Source organism: Phaethon aethereus (genome assembly GCF_964289735.1).
Source record: "Phaethon aethereus genome assembly, chromosome: 4".
NCBI classification, from domain to species: domain Eukaryota; kingdom Metazoa; phylum Chordata; class Aves; order Phaethontiformes; family Phaethontidae; genus Phaethon; species Phaethon aethereus.
Window position 1 is genome coordinate 51,432,946 of NC_138578.1, and position 17,372 is coordinate 51,450,317.

General features: G+C 39.5%; 1 protein-coding gene across 2 annotated transcripts in view; it reads right to left on the reverse strand.

Moving 5' to 3' along the window:
* Positions 1-684, reverse strand: part of PCM1 (pericentriolar material 1) — a gene marked incomplete at its 5' end in the record, with an annotated part of 39,036 nt that extends 38,352 nt beyond the window's left edge. For both annotated transcript variants that reach the window (XM_081999124.1, XM_081999125.1), the window contains one exon: positions 589-684. In XM_081999124.1, the coding sequence (XP_081855250.1) occupies positions 589-684 (96 nt within the window). The remainder of the gene's footprint in view (positions 1-588) is intronic.
* Between the last annotated feature and the right edge of the window lie 16,688 nt (positions 685-17,372).

The following is a 17,372-nucleotide window of genomic DNA, read 5'->3' on the forward strand; positions in this document are numbered from 1 at the left end:
AGGAAAAAGGTTGTCTTTGTTATCCACATAGATAAAAAGTAAATGTTTTAATTCAGTGAGTTTACTTCCATTTTAAAAGTAAAAATAAAAAGCAATATAAAAATATGCTCTAAGTTTTCTAGAGCAAACACCACATTACAAAATATAATTTTCTCCACTGCATAAATTTAAAATACCTTATCATGAAATTTTAAACTCATTTCATTCTACAGTGCATTAAATTCATTTCAAATGAAGCTAAAATTGTATTTTTCTTCCTTGATGAAGACTGTTCAGCAGTTCAGAACTTTTAAAATTAGAATTTTCTCTGTCATGACACCTACAATGCTTTTGTGTCTAGCTACTTTATTTACCCCAAACATTTCCCATTTATTTATTTGTAAGTCTACAGACTTCCTGACCTCTGAATTACACTCATTGCTTGCTTATATCTACCTCAATTATTTCTGTTGGTTTCACACATACTTACCTGTAAACCTGTACTGACAAGGCTTAGGGTTTTGCATTGTTACCTGCCACTAACAGAATCTACCTGGTAATTTTAGTGTACAGCATAAAATGGCAACTGAAAGATAAGATTAATTATACCGTGTTGTTCAGCCGGTCATCAAGGCTCTCATTGCTCCAGCTAGGCAAGTCCTGATCATTCATGCCTTCTTCAAAGGGACCACCTCCTGTTGCCATGACAAGCAACCAATAAAAAGAATCTAAAAGAAAGTTGAAAGAAATCTGCTGTGTTAAAATCAGTTTACGTAGAGTATTTTAAAGATTCATAATCTGAGATGACAACAAAGAAAGTAAACTTCTTTTTTTGGGGGGGGGGGGCTCTCAATATTCCTCACTTTGAAATACACTATACAGTGCTTGGAAAGAACGCTTTGTAATTCATAAAGCCTGCCCTTTCAGGTCCAGGGTGATGTCTATTCAATACAATAAGTGACTTTGGAGACTCAGTATGTCAAACTCTCACATTTATTTCAATACTAAGATGTTGACAACAGAGCACTGAAGGCAATACTTGATACAATGCATGGAAAACAGATAAATAAAAGGATTTTAATTTTCTTTACTACAGGTTAAGTTTTTTAAGCAGTGAATGCTATGCCACTAGTTTCTAGCAAAAACAAAGTAACTTGGATTTCCTAGAGCTTTGCTGCTCTCTAATAGTGTCATTCTATGCAGTATAAAGCAATCTATACGCTAAAAGTTTTCACTTTCACTTCTAGTTTTGACATTAGTAATAAACTTCCTGAAAGATCAGAAACAAAGTATTCATTTATAGCAGTAAAATTAGATTAGCCTCTTCAAAAAGGTGAAGAACACATAATGGTATATACTCTCAGGCTGCAGTAAAACCTGTGTAGCCTAAGTGCTGCTGGCACCGTTCCACTGCACAAAGCTACAAACTTTTTCTTTATAACAGCTATAAAGTTCTGTTACAGATGTAAAGAAACACAGCCTTGCAAAGAATTCCTTTTTCCAGTTAGTTTTAACTGCTATGGTAAGACATGATCCTAGCTGTATCTTTAACTGAAAAAAAATTTAAAAGGACCATTTATTGCTCAACATTTTACTGCAACTTATCTACTATTGATTTTCACACCATGATTTAACACAGTGCAGGTGAAGAAGTCACCTAAAACTCAAGATTAAGAAGTGTCAAAGGGTGTTTTTTTTTATAATCAGTTCCAGGGAGGGGAAAAAAAAAATCCTGAACTAAGTTTAAAAGCTGTATTAGTACAGCTATCTTGCTTAGGTATAGTATTCAATCAAAATCACACAGTACAGCCTGTCAGTAGCTGTACTTGCACAAAGCAGTACTTTTATGCAAACACAGCCTATTACTATACCACTAAGGAAATGGGATCTACCAGGTATGCTCATTATACCATAACCACATCTCCACTTGTCAGTGTACCAACTTAAGTCATGCTTACACAGTTAAGAGTAATTCAGATTCTGCATCTCACAATCAGAATTGTAACACAGATATAATTAAGTGCCTGCTACTTTGGGAACTTGTTCTTGCACATTCATTCATACTCCCTTCTTTGTCCCAAGAGAAGCGTCCACTAGGCCATGCAATCAGAGGGTACCATCTATAAACTAGCTATCCACCTAACAAAACCAAAAATACAAAAAACCCCCAAAACACAAAACAGATGACTTCTCAACTGGATAAGCTCCCTGATCTGCCTAACCTTATGACTATGTAAGAACTATCTGTAGGCTCAAGGAAGGCAAATAAAAGCCATGTCATCAGGAGGAGCGAAACCCAGTCAGATCAACTGTAAAACCACACCTTCTGTGCAACTTTCACCAGGTAAACTGTCAGATTTATTTAGAAAGTAAGAACACAATGCCCTCGCACATCTTCTTTGTTTTCATGTAGAAGCACAAGCATCCAGTTTAGTTTATTTTAGAAAACACCTATGTTTTACAAGAACTTTCTTCAGTTACAGATAAACTGTTCAACTTTGTAGATGTGCAAGACCCAACATTTCAACTGGCACTCTGTCCTGACCTACGCCACCAACATAGTGACTTCATCTTGACAAGATTAGAGGCCATCTGGGTTTACAGTCCAATTCAGTAAGCTCCTTCCTCATCATCATGTTATATAATTCTACTGAAACTATAGCAAAAGAAGTTTTTCCCTACCTCCCACTGTAAAACAAGAACAGGCAGTATCCATCTTTACATAATACAAATAACTATTCAGATTTATTTCATTTCAAACTTTCACAAAACCTATCTTCAACTGTCTTTGCTGTAGGAGTCTCTGATTATCTCTGAAGTAAATTCACTGCCACAGATGGAATATTGTGACTAATATTCTCAAACAAGGACACCAGGCACACACCAATGCACCCTGCTAAGTACAGCTCAAAAATAACTATATCCTGATTACTTCCAGCAAGCAGATTTTAAAGTGTTCTAACAGAACTCTGTCCTTCCCAGCGAGCAAGTCTCTAAACATTCATATTATAGTCTTTGGTATTTCCAAATGAGTTATATTCAAGGGGGCTTATGATCACAGAGCTATGCTGATATTTTATCCCTTCAACTCTGTTTCAAAAGACAATCCAGCTTTTTTCTTAGAGATGAAACTCTCCCTTATGAAGCTGTGTTTTTCACCTCCCCACACACATTTCACTAATTTGTATTTTTTCTTACTCTTCATTTTACCAGACAGTTCCAGAAGAAATCCTCTTATAAGAGCTTTGGTATCCTCCCATTATGCTATTTCTGCATCCAGCAACCCATTAGCAATCTCAGCTTCTTATACACTAGAGAATCTGTATAAAAGCTCTATCTGAGCATGTGCATACTGCCTTACATAGTCTACTCGGGACTTGAAAAGCAAAAAGTCGTTCAAGTATATTTCCTACAGAAATAATAACTTAAGATAACATGTAAGATTATAGTCAAAACATGTAAGACTGTAGTCAAAACACATTTTGCACATGTAACAGCAATACGCAAATTGCTCAAAAGTATCACTACAAAACAGGCTAACAAGTAAAAGATACATATTTTAAATGGCTTTTTTTCTACAAGAGTTGATTTTGACATTTTTTTCCCTATAGTGTTCATATGAACTGCAAGAGCTCTGAAAATCACTTAATTCTACACATAGAACCTTTTGAAAATAATTAAATGGAAAATGAAGTTGAAAGTAGCCATCATAGAGCCATAAAGACTGAAAATGGTATCAAACGTTCCTTTAATTTTAGCCTTTTAAGATATGTGCTCCTCACTGAGCATTAATTTAGCATTAACTCATTAAGTACCTACAGAGTATCGCCAACCATGCAGTAGCATCAAACAGGAGACAAGGGAGCAAGTCCCCTCTTGTTGCACCGGACAGCCCTCACACGAGCAACGCGCTAGGAGAACTGCAAACTCAAACACCCGGGCCGAGGGATGCCCAACACTACCAGCCTGCAGAGTCGGGGCCGAGGCGCACACCTCAGCCCTTGCCAGCGCCCCGTAGACCGCCGTCCCGGCCTGGTCCACTTCCACGGCGGGGCGCCGAGCCCAGGCCCGGCGGGTCTCGCCGCCGCCGACGGGGCCGGCAGATCAAGTGATCCCCCGGCAGCTCTGCCCGCCGAGCTGCAGAGGCCAGCGCAGCGCTCCCCCGGCCGCGGGCCGCCAGCAGGCGCGCGGAGAGCCCGCTCCTCCGCGGCGCCAAAACCCAGGGCAGTGGGGCGGGGGGTGGCGATAAGCGAGCTCTGCTCAAAGCGCCTCAGGCAAAAGCGCGGCCGTTGCCACGGCCCCGCCGGCGTCTCCTTGGAGAGCGGGTAACGCACCCGTCCCCGGGGCGGCAGAGAGCGACCCGCCCAACCTGCTGGCACCCCAAGGCTTCCCTGGGCCTGCCGGTCCCGGCCCCCCCGCCGCCTTGGGCGGCGAACCTAACCCCCTCTCCACGCCGGCCGATCGCGCCCCAACGCGGGCCCGCAGGGGCGCAAAGGCCGGGCCAGGCGGCCCTGCCCCACCAGCGGCGGCCCCCGCCTCTCCCCGCGCTCCGCTGCCAGCGGCAGAAGGGGGGCAGCCCGCGAGGGGAGGAGAGGGCGGCTCACCCCGCGGCGGAGGGGAGGTCAGCTAGGCCTGGTTTCTCCTCCACCGCCGTGCACTACCCGCGGGGCCCGAGCTGCCCGGCGGAGCGTTTCGCCTTCCGGTAGCAGAGAAGAGCAGCGCCCCCGCTTCGCTCAACGCCGCGGAACAGCGCTGGCGGAGAAACTCACAACCCTGCCTCAACGGCCACCGCCGCCATCTTGGCCGCCACTCGGCGAGGGGTGCGGGAGGCGGACCCCAGCAGCCGGATACACACCGTTACCTAGTAACCTCCGCCCAGCGTTGCCCTTGCACGCTGCGCAAGCACCGCCCCCCCGGATCACGTGACGGCAAGGCCGCGAGGGCGACCCTTCCCGCGCTTCTGGGCGCCCGTTGGCACAGGATCACTGCGCACCGCCGCGGCAGTCGGGAGCGGCCTAAACTCCAAATCCCAGCGTGCACTGCGTGAGGAGTGTGTTCGCACCTCCCCGACTGGGGGGCAGTGCCTCCTGGGACCGGTAGTTTTCCAGTCAGGACACCGCCCAGCCCCGTGAGAGGGTTAGCGAGTGTACCCCGCTGGCCTGCGGCGGGCCGAGTGGCGGCCTCCTTTTGCTCGTAAAATAAAATACGGAAACGCTTGCGAACTCTAGAAATGACTTTACCTGGCTGGAAGATCAGTAAAATCACATCAAAACGCCGAGAGTGGACAAGGATCCGATCCTGTCCTCATTTGGAGCAGTATCAACTTGCACAGTCTGTTTCTGTCTGCATTTGGTTTCCTGTAAGAAGTCGCAGCTGAAAATTCAGCGGTGAAAAGGTGGAAATCATTGTAGTCTGTTCTACCTATTTTCCTTCTTTTTCTGCAATGCCATTATTTGTGTTTTGCTACTTGCTTTAGGACTCCGAGTTCCTTAAATTTCCTTTGGAAAAAAAAATACAGAAAAAGGTAGAAGGATTTAGTGTTTAAAAAATAGTTGTGGATAATAGTAATGCTGTGCTTTATTGTTATGCTCTGATCACCCTGATTTTCAGGTAGATGAACTTGTATTTAAGCAGAAGTTCTTGTTAGTCCTTGAGGTGGTGGAGTTGCATAATATACTCAGGATTTTTGTTTTCTATTTCAGTAAAGCTGATATCGTTTATATTTCTCTCATGTGAGAGGCTTGACCCTCGTCAGAATGGAAAAAAATGAGTTCCTGTTTTCAGCATTTCCATTACACTGAGTTTCTAAAGTAGAAGCATTAAATATGTAAATAGGCCTCACAGTTCATCCTGGGCGAGAAAAATTCTACTGATGCTACATGGAAATGTAGTTAACCCACACTCTCTCCCATATTAGTACTTACACCGATGTATTTTGCTCCACCAAAAACTAAATGACACATGAATCCTTTTCAATGACATGTTAATCTATATGTAATTTAGAAAAGGAACTAAATTATTTGGGCCCCTGACTACAAGAAGGACGTTGAGGTGCTGGAGCGTGTCCAGAGAAGGGCAACAAATCTGATGAGGGGTCTGGCAAACAAGTTCTTATGAGGAGCGGTTGAGGGAACTGGGGTTGTTTAGTCTGGAGAAGAGGAGGCTGAGGGGAGACCTTATCGCTCTCTACAAGTACCTGAAAGAGGGTTGTGGTGAGGTGGGTGTTGGTCTCTTCTCCCAAGTAACTAGCAATGGAACGAGAGGAAATGGCCTCAAGTTGCACCAGGAGAGGTTTGGACTAGATATTAGGAAAATTTCTCTACTGAGTGGTCAAACATTGGAACAGGCTGCCCAGGGAGATGATGGAGTCACCGTCACTGGAGGTGTTCAAAGAACGTGCAGACGTGGCACTTCAGGATATGGCTTAATGGGCATGATGGTGTTGGGTTGATGGTTGGACTTGATGATCTTAAAGGTCTTTTCCAACCTTAATGGTTCTATGATTCTATGATTGGAAAACCTGTGAAATAAAAATGATTCAATAAAAATATCATTGTTTTCTCCAGCAGGTGCCCCGTATCAAAGGAATAAGTCTGGACAATACGTAGTGCATGAAAGAGGTAAGTGTAGGACTGCCTGTTTACAGCAGCATTTTTCTACCATGGGCTACATGACTGTATATCCGTAACTGAAATCACTTTTAAAAGAATCTGCAACAACTTGTTGGAAGCTCTCTATGTAATGAATTTATATTATTAATCTGTATTGCAGTTCTGCAGCTAATAAAGAAGTTCATTTATCAGCTTTTTTCTATGGTGCTTTTAACTAATGTCCTTTTATCCTGGCCTCAGGTACCATGTTGGATATTCAGCACAATATTGGCAATGTTGCTGTTGGCAAGACGCTTTATGTTGTCATAGTGGCATACCTCCCACTGCCCAGCAGGTGGAGGCAGAATTTAAGAGAAAATAGTGCCTTAATACAATGACTGTCATTATTTTTGTTGCTGTGGTATATTCTTGAAATACAGCTTCCTCATTCCTACCATTTCCTGCAGGAAAAAAAATCTTATGCAAAAATATAATACACTGTTAAGGAAAAACAATAAATTAAATAGATTTGAGTATGTTTTAGTAACAATGCCTTTACTGTAGTTGCCTATATGTCATAACTGCATATTTTCCTCACCACAGCAAGTCATATATTGATATATTGGTAGTATATCTCTCATAGGAGCTTACAGCATCATTACTCTGATTCCTGCTTGACAATTGCAGGATGATTTTTCTTTTCTTATTTTCTGTACCTCTTCTGGAATTGGCTGCAGACTTGTTTTTTTCTTTTTTTTTTTTTTTTTTTTTAAAGTGCTCCAAAGAAATAAAACAGTGCCAGCTCCTCAGAGCCATTTTTCATTGGGGACAGGAACTGAAAAAAGGTACAATAAGCATTAGGGTATCCTGGATTGCACTGCAAGGAGCATTATTTCCAGTGGGTGGTTCTCCACTACTGTTGTAATATAACATCTCGGGATTTGGGAATGACTGTGAGCCAAAACTAACATGGCTTAAAATAATTAAAAAAAAATATTTTGGGGAAGTCCTATATCAACACTAATGAGCCTCTAGATTGACAGTAACTAATTCCTCCTACAAAGATCTCTGTTAATAAGTGTTTCCATCAACAGACATGCTAATGAATGCACCCTCACAGAAACTGTATGGATTATCTTTGAGATAGCCCAATTTAATTAGGATTGAAAGCTATGTCAGAGACTTGTGATGATTTTTTCCTTGCCCATCTGCTGGCTGTATCTGGTTAATTTTACTTCGTTATTCCAGAGTGAAAGGAAAGAAAGCAAACAAAGTTCAGGCATGTAAGGACTAGAGACAAGAAGAAGTGAAGGATTAAAGTTTTACTGAGACAGAGGAGGTGTGAGGAGTAGTTGGGGAGAGATATTTTTAAAGGCCTTGAAACAAAGGCAGTAATGAATAGGGCATTTGGTTCAAATAGTAGTTGTCCAGATTTTTGCTGATTTTGTGACAAAGGGGTTTTTGCTGCAAAAATGAAACTGGCCAGAACTGATTAGTCTACCATAATATGGCTACACAGTGACTATCAGGCTACTATATTAAATGTAGTTTTTCTTTCTTTCTGTAACATCAGATTGGAAAGATCTTTTAAGGCATTAGCAAAGAGTTTTGAGTTGATTTATACAGGAAGATAAAGTGTCCACTTATCCCTATGGATCTAAATCTTTCTGTCACATTTCTAATAAAATTGCTGTTGTGGTTCCTTTTTCTTTTTTTTTCCCCCCCCCGATGATAAGAGGGGTGATAGAGATTTGGTGCTAACTGGTTTCAGTTATACTATTGGACTTGTTGGAGAGGGTCCAGAGGAGGGCCACAAAACTGATCAGAGGGGTGGAACACCTCTCCTATGAGGACAGGCTGAGAAAGTTGGGGTTGTTCAGCCTGGAGAAGAGAAGGCTGCGAGGACACCTTATTGCAGCTTTCCAGTACTTCAAGGGGGCTTATGAGAAAGATGGGGACAGACTTTTTAGCAGGTCCTGTAGTGATTGGACAAAGGGTAATGGTTTTAAACCAAAAGAGGGTAGATTTAGACTAGATCAAAGGAAGATATTTTTCCCAATGAGGGTGGTGAAACCAACCTCTGGCACAGGTTGCCCAGAGAGGTGGTAGATGCCCCCTCCCTGGAAACATTCCAGGTCAGGTTGGATGGGGCTCTGAGCATCCTGATTTAGCTGAAGATATCCCTGCTTATTGCAGGGGGGTTGGACTCGATAACCTTTAATGGTCCCTTCCAACCCAAAGGTCCTGTGATTCTAAGAGAGATTAGTTGGTGCACCTTTACAAAGAGATTACATACATTTCGCAAAGTAGAGTATAGGAGAGGCATGTCTTTGGAGAGAACAAAAGGAAAGTTGTGGCCAGCAGGAAACTCTGTGCGTGAAGGAGGCAGGCAGGAGAAGGCAGGGTTTGTAAGCTGTTTTTGTAAGGCAGAAGGTTATGGATTATATTCTCTTCTTGGCTCTCACACTAAGCTGTTGAGCAAGTCACTTGTCTGCCATATACATTTCCTCATAACATAGCTTAATTCATGTGTGTTATGATCTTGGGGTTAATGAATAGAAACACCAGCAATGAACTTTTTGTGATTTTTTTTTTTTTTTTAAATTACTCTGGGCCTTCAGCAAGTCCACCATTTTTCTATATTCTGCAAAGGAGATGTGTACAGCTCTAGATGCGTGTTAGATCTTTAACTTCTGTGTTGTATTCCATCAATGCTAGCAATACTTTCTTTGCTACTGTCTATTGAAAAATATGGGACTGCCACATTTGGAGTGTGATAGAATAATGTCTAAATGTGTTGAATTTGCTGATCTTATCATCCATGATAATGAAGGTGTGTTGCTGATTTCTGTAGCTGAAATGACAGGTTATGTAATGACTGAAATTATTAAATTATACACCTATTTCTTAGAATACTACACAAAAATGACGTGAATTATTTAAAAACTGGATTTCATTGTTGGGAACATGGTGGCGCTGGACTAATGGTTGGACTTGATGATCTTGAAGGTCCTTTCCAACCTAGTGATTCTGTGATATTATATCCATTCACCAAAAAATAAAGTGTCTTTTCTGTCATTTCAGAATAAGTAGGAGGTTCTTTTCTGTTTATCTCTTGGCGTTATCAGGGAATTACATTTATTGCCTTAACATTTCAAATTCATCATGTGATTATGCAAGTTTTAGATGTCTATTATTCATATGCTTCAGGTTGCAGTCATAGGCCCTGGTTGCTTGGTGCAATGTATTTATATAGTAAGTGAAATCTTGATAAGTTTATAGATGGACTTCTGTGGTTTTGGTGTAATTTGTTTCTACCACTGCTTTCATTAGAAGGAAGCAAGCATTTTGAAGACAGCATGTTAAAAGAATCAAAAGCTTTAAAATAGTCTGAAGTTTCTTATTTGTCCAAAAAAAGTTTCTTATTTGTCCAAAAGTAAGCAAAGTATTGGCTTGTAGCACTCTAAATCATCCAACACTGGAAAAGTAAAACATTACTAATAAGTTGTATGAGAGAGATGGCTAACTCTCATGCATAAGCAAGTGCACAATATTCCTTGAAGGAATGGGCAAGTGAAGCAATAATGGCCACTGTCTACTTCAAAGACTGAAGCCTGTGGTGGATCATGTACACTAAGCTAGCATGCCTGAAGACTACTGCAGTGACACTGGATATTACCTCATGTAACTTTGCATGTCAGTGGAGTGAAAGAAGCAGAAAGCTGAAATAAAGAAGGCAACAATGTCCTAGAGAGAGACAAAAAAATCAGTAACCCTCAGAAAAAGGTAGTACTGAGTAAGTGGAGAATTGGAATAGTGAACAATCATGCTGCTTCCTTTTGTTGGTTTCTGTTGTGTTTGGTACAACAGGACTACTTCATATACTCCCCTGTGAATAACCAGAATTTCATCCAGGAGGTCCATCGTCAACATCTCATGAACTTTAGGGATTTGAACTGCCAAGAGCATGTCACTTTAATTTGATCTTGTTTTATTGCCATTTTAATACTTGGGTGCAAATTTCTTGTATATAAATGAGACGGTCCATGAAAGAGAGTGTTGTCATTTAACTAAGCAGGACTCATGTTAAACTGGTATAGATTATTCCACCAGAATCCTGAAATGCCAAATTGCTTTAGCAAGAAGGAACCTTGATAATCTATTAATGCAGAAGTAAGTACAACATACTCTGTTTTTTGATATGTGTCTCCAACTAAATATAACTATATTTAACTTCCAAAAGCTTAGTGGATATAATTTTTTGTAGCAGTCCAAACTGTTGACTAAATCTAGTGTAGCTTTTTGATCATTTTATTCTCTTGAATATGTGGGCCATCTCTTATCTAAATATAGTTAAAGTGAACTGTTGAACAATCTAAAGTAACTCCACTCAAGCAGATAGAGTTGTACTTGCTTTCATCAGTAGTCTGCCCTCAACATTGGAAGCCATTTAACATGTCAGTAAGCTATGCAAACACCCACAGCGTTATGTGTGTGAAGCTCTTATGCAATGCTTTTATTTGTGGAATACACTTATAATGGGGAGATATAATAGTATTCTGATAACTGGCACAATGTCAGTTACGGTAACTACTTAAGTAGATTTTCTTGTAAACATACCATGCAATTCTTAAGTCAACCTATACAAAAGAAAATACACTTACTATTGGAAACAAGGCTACCTTTAAAAACATGGACATACAGAAATTTTTAGTCATAAAGATGAGTTTGGCTTATCTTTGATTTCATCTCTGTTGTGTTTCAGTAACAAAATATTATTATGGAAGTAACACATTGCTACTACTTTATGCGTTAAAAAATAAAAAAACCCCAAAGTTAAATTTACTCAGACATCATAATTTTGATGGTGCTAGTCAAGTTGGGTTTTGGGTAGGGTTTTTTGTTGGAGTTTGTTGTTGTTGTTTTTGCTCAGAAAAAAAAGCCTAGTGTGTAAGTTGCAAAACCAAGCAGCGTATTCCATTTAAAAGTATTTTCAATGTATTATTGTTACTGTTTAGCATATGTGAAAGACCATTTAATTATCATCTTGTTGGATATACAATGCTGAATGCACATTTTCAGATATGATTTCAGCCAATCCTAGAATGGAGGTTTGTTGTTGGTTAAAAAAATCATACACATGAGAAAAAGTAAAGTTTTATATTTTATAAATGGTGCTTAACACCTGCATCGCAGTTTATCAGGGAAAAGAGAGTGATTCCTTGTACTATCAAAGCTTCTTGTGTGCTTGCAACTACTTTTGAGTCTGAACGATAAAAGGATGATATTATGAATGCATTGTCTTGGGTTTGCTGATATTAGAATCATAGAATCATAGAACGGTTTGGGTTGGAGGGGACCTTAAAGATCATCTAGTTCCAACCCCTCCTGCCATGGGGAGGGACCATTGCTCAAACCCCATCCAACCTGGCCTTGAACACTTCCAAGGAGGGAGCATCTACAATTTCTCTGAGAAACCTGTTCAGTGTCTTGCCATCCTCACAGTAAAGAATTTCTTCCTTAAATCTAGTCTAAATCTACCCTCTTTCAGTTTAAAACGATTATCCCTCATCCTAGCACTATGCTCCTTGATAAAGAATCTCTCCCCATCCTTCCTGTAGGGGGCCTACACCTAAGTACTACACCTTAAGTACGGAAAGGCCACTATAAGGTCTCCCTGAAGCCTTCTCTTCTCCAGGCTGAACAACCCCAACTTTCTCAGCCTTTCTTCATAGCAGCGGTGTTCCATACCTCTGATAATTTCTGTGGCCCTCCTCTGGACCCACTCCAGCACGTCCATGTCTTTCCTGTGCTGAGGGCTCCAGAGCTGGATGCAGTACTCCAGATGGGGTCTCACCAGAGCAGAGTAGAGGGGCAAAATGACCTCCCTTGACCTGCTGGTCACACTGCTTTTGATGCAACCCAGGACACAGTTGGCGTTCTGGTCTGTGAGCGCACAGTGCCGACTCACACTCAGTTTTTCATCCACCAAGTCCTTCTTGGCAGTGCTGTTCTCAACCCATTCATTGTCCAGCCTGTATCCGTGTCTGGGATTGCCCAAAGCTGTTAAACTTCTGTAAGATAAAATACTTGGGGAGATACTCAGCTGAAAGTGCTAATACAATGGGAACAAAAACCACTGATTTCTTGTACTATTTCTTTTAAACAACTACAAAAGATACAAGATGGATTTAATACAACTGGCTGTTTTTACCTTGCTTATAGGAAGTAATAAACATGTTGATTTAGTGAAGTGAGGAACAGCATTTTATTCTTCATACATACTTTTGTCAAAAACCTGATAAAAAGACTAATTAATGATCCTTGCCATATTTTGCTTCACTTCTGTGCAAACTCTCCCAAGAGCAGCAAATCTGAATACGATGGGTATTTACTGGCCATGTCAAGGTTTATGACATTTGTCAGTTTTTGGTATTGGATGTATCCAATACGTCTAACAAAGAACTTTCTCTCTTCCTTTTGTGCTTATATGACTTCCACCTGTATACTCTTTGAGAGGCTTGTATTTAATATGTTAATTCTTGCAAAATCATTCTGATGATGGGTAGCCTATAGACTTCTTGAATAACACAAATCTCTGATGATGCTGTAATTGTAAAATAAATAAACAATTCTTGTGTAACTGAACCACAGCCATACATTTTAGCCATCTAGTCTTTGTTTAAAAACTTCAAGTGATGGAGAATCTGCTTGTAACCCTCAATAAATTGTTTAAATGGTTAATAAATCCAAGTTTAAAATGCCATGCCTTTTTTCCACTTTCTAGATTCAGAACCCATCCACTGAGTAACGATCATTAAGAGTCATGGTATGAACAGGTATCTCCCTCCTTGCAAGTCATTAGACGTAGTAAGATTCCCAGTAAAAATGACTTGCTGAATGATTTTGAATTTTTGAATGATTCTTAGAGCAGGCTACTTATGAGAAATTTATTGCAATTATTTGAAATTCAGAATATGAAGTTAGTTAGTTGATGTAATGTAATTAGTAAATAGAAATACTGCCAAATTCCAAGTAATACACCAAAAATTATTCAAAGGAAGTGTGAAACAAGTATTAGTCTTCACAAGGAAGCTGATGGTGTGAATATTTATATTGTGGAGTGTAAAACTCCTCTTACTTCTTTTGTTCAATATTTCCTTAAGAGTTCACTTCTTCCAGAAGCATTCCTTTAAGCATACTCATTTATTAAACTTTTTGGGAAGAGCCAACATAGAAGGAGGGCAAACACTCAAAACAAATTGCATTTTAAAACATTATTTCTTGTATTCATCTGGCTCTAAAAAGCTTATATAGAAAGTGATTTTGTCTAACCAAGTCACTGAGATCATGTGCTTTTGAGTGCCTTCCAATTTAGCTAAAAAATACTGACTTACATCAAACAAGATTCTTTGTCCTTTTTTCCTTGTTCCCTTTGGCTTTGTCTGTACTATCATTGTCACTTGTTTTTTTGTTGTTTTTTTTTAAGTAGATTTCTTTTTATTTTACACCTCTAGCATGTAACTTCTAGTCTTGAGTGATTATGTTTTAAAAGTTGAGTCAGTTATGCTGTCTATATACGTCTAAAGCCTAAAAGATTTAGGTTCTGATTCAGGAGACCACTGGAGTATATAGCTGAATGTGATGCTGAGAGCAATTTCCTGGATCACAGCAATGAAAGGGAATGGATTATCCTTTGTTATTTTTGGTCTGTTTTTATTTCAGAAGTGTTATGTTAGGCACAGAATTACTGTCTTCTTCCTTCTTATGTTGCAATTTAGTCTTGATAACTGCAATTTCTCAGTAACATTCCTGCCCAGTGACTCATGGCAGATGTAAGTCTCAACTCTACAGATTTTAATAGCAAAAACAATCGCAGCCTGGGAAGGGCTGTGGAATTCTTTGCATCAGCTTAAGAAGATTTAACAACTTTGAGTTCTGTCCAGAGGGTAAAGGTAAACATTTTAGTTACCTGTGAGGGAAGAAGGAAGAATTTGTGGTAATTGCTATAGTTTAAAAGTAATGTTTTTGAAGGCTGTATAACTGGTGCAACATTGCTAACGATGTATGAATGTTTTGGCAGTATCTAGCTATTTTGCTGCTATATCTAGTTAGTTAATAAACCTCATATTCAAATCTGTAGTTTCTAAATGTATAAAAATGTATGGCTGTATGAACAAGGCTGCTTTTTAAGCCTAAAAGGAGATCAAATAATGAATTATTGTTCATTTTTCAGATGAGGAAAATGGGGCAATTTTTGTAACACTACCTAATTAAAACAAAGCAAAATTTGAGCATGAGTTTAATCATTAAAACCATTTTGAATTCTAAGAAAGCCAGCAAAAATCTTTCAAGTCATTATCTGTCCTTTTAGCAGATTCTGTCTTACTGTATTTATTTGCAATGCAATTCTTATTGACGCTGTACAAACAGAAATAGGCATCTGAATTTAATCTAGTTTGCTGTCTTCAGAATTCAAGAACAAGAAAACAAGCTGAGAGTTCAAAATTTTCTTAGGACAGAGTTTCTCTAATGTCGTCAAATCTATTTAGTAGCTTGTTATTGAATGATTGGAAAAACAACAAATTTAGGGGAAATTTGAACATAGGATTGATTGTCTAAGTAACCTGTGAAGAAAGCCCAGGCACAGAGAAGGAAAAAGGTACCTTTGTAGAATTTTCATTCTGCAGCTTTGGAGAAATCTTTCTGCACAGCTGTGGCAGAGCACATTCCAGGTGTAATCTTTGAATAGTAAAGGAGTACTCTCATATGGATAAAATTTCAAGGTTTCACAAGAGTTGCCTTAAACTTCTATTTTATTAAAACAGAAAGTGATTTTTTTTTTCAGCCAACTGTTAAGGGCTTGTGCTTTCAGCTTGAAAATACTACACTAAGTTTTTCTCACTCTATCATGATGTGTGATAATCAATCCACATATCTACTGTCCGAGATTAAGATTTTCCTGGAAAGGGATCTCTCCTGTACAAATTTAGTTCTTTGTTTTTGTAAAACCAACACAGGTGTTATAGCACAAGTCTTGGAAGTCTCTCAGCACATACTAACTCTTTGGATTCGCTAGCAACACAAAAATACTTGCTAAGTTATGCAATTGTTTTCATCTGTGTCATGGATTAAGGTTTGTAATTTTTTTGCAGTTTTTGGAGTTAATGTTTTTATTGCACTGTGTGTGAATGTTTATCAGCAGTTGTATTCTCTCCCTACATTTTTAATTATTTTAACCTCCATGTGCATTTCTGGATAATAAATATATATGTAACAACCAGGGTAATTATTTAGATGAGTGGAGCAATTAGTTTAAGAAACTAACTTGCAAAGCAGTCTTCCTAGAGCAAGATTTTAAGCTTCCCTTGAACAGAACTTTAACTTTAGATATTACCAAAGAGCATGGATGTACACTTTCAGAGAACTGTTACTAATACAACCTTTTCTGAAACTTCTTGTAGAAATCTGAGAAACTAATAAACAGTTACTGACATTAATTCCAAGACTGAAGCTGTTGATTCAGTTAGTATATGCAAAGCACTTTGAACATACATGGGGCTTGACCCTATTTACCACTTTTCTTATCACTGTAAGTTTGACCATGGAGTGAATGTCATGTGACTGCAACTGTGGGATCAGATAAACTATGGGAATTTATACCTGCTGAGAAATTGGCTTAAAGGTACAAGGTACTGCCCCTTCCAGGATCAGCACTGCTCACTGTCCTCTACCTTGTCTGGGTCTCCTTGCTGGGCGACTGAAGCAGAAAAATGACATTAGGTCAGCCATTCCCTTTCAGAGCTTGAGTTTTCATGTCTCTTCCTAGTCTTCTTGACCTTTCTCCTTTTTTGGGAGGACAACAGTACAAAGACTTTGGTTCCCTCAAGCCTTGTTCCTACTTCAGGTCCACTCTGTAGTTTTTCTGCTGTGTCCTCTCTGTTTCAAGGTCTTCCCTGTTTCTGATTGACAAGTCTGCCAAATGGAGCTCTCAGTTGCTCCTTTATACGCCTCTTAATTCTCTTACAATCATAGTGAGTTCATATTGTGAGTGACTATAGGATCAATAATCCGTCTTGGGTTTACCATCCAACTTCCTGTATTAAAGATTAACTTCCAGGATTAAAATATCTTGAGCAATATATTTAGATCATCACATTTATAATTTTATTTATGAGACTATTCCTATATTTCAATTATGTCTTTTGAGCATATTTTAGTTCAGTGCTAAAGCTGATACGGGCAAAGTTGTCTTCCAAGTGCTGCCCATATGAAGTTCCCCACAACAGGAACATGCTTTAGAAAGAGACACCCTTTAAATAGAAGCGTGACTTCGTCTGAAGATGACAAACCAAACCAACTGCACAGACTCTACACTCTTCAGCTCTTTATCCCTCTTGTGCAGCTTGCTCTTAGTAGCTCACACATGCTGTAAGGGACGCGATCTGCCTTGATTGTGCCTGATAGTCTTCTATTATTTTTTTTACTAACATAAATTTCTCTGAACAGTATGCAAGATTTACTTGATAGTCTTTTTTAAAAAAATAAGAATACTGTAGTTGTAAAGATATGCAACCCTTTTAAGACTGATTGCGGTATTCAGGCATTCACAGTTAGTGAAATCATGATAGAACAGTTTGAATATTAAGACAAATGTGAGGGAGAACAGTGTGCTTTTATAATGAAAATAACAGAGAGTGAAGCAGAACAGCTAAATATGAATCTTCCAGTGAAAAAAATATAGTCCCTTCTCTCCAAGATAACGTATTTAAGGTATGCATGGAGTCAGGACAGCAGTTATCA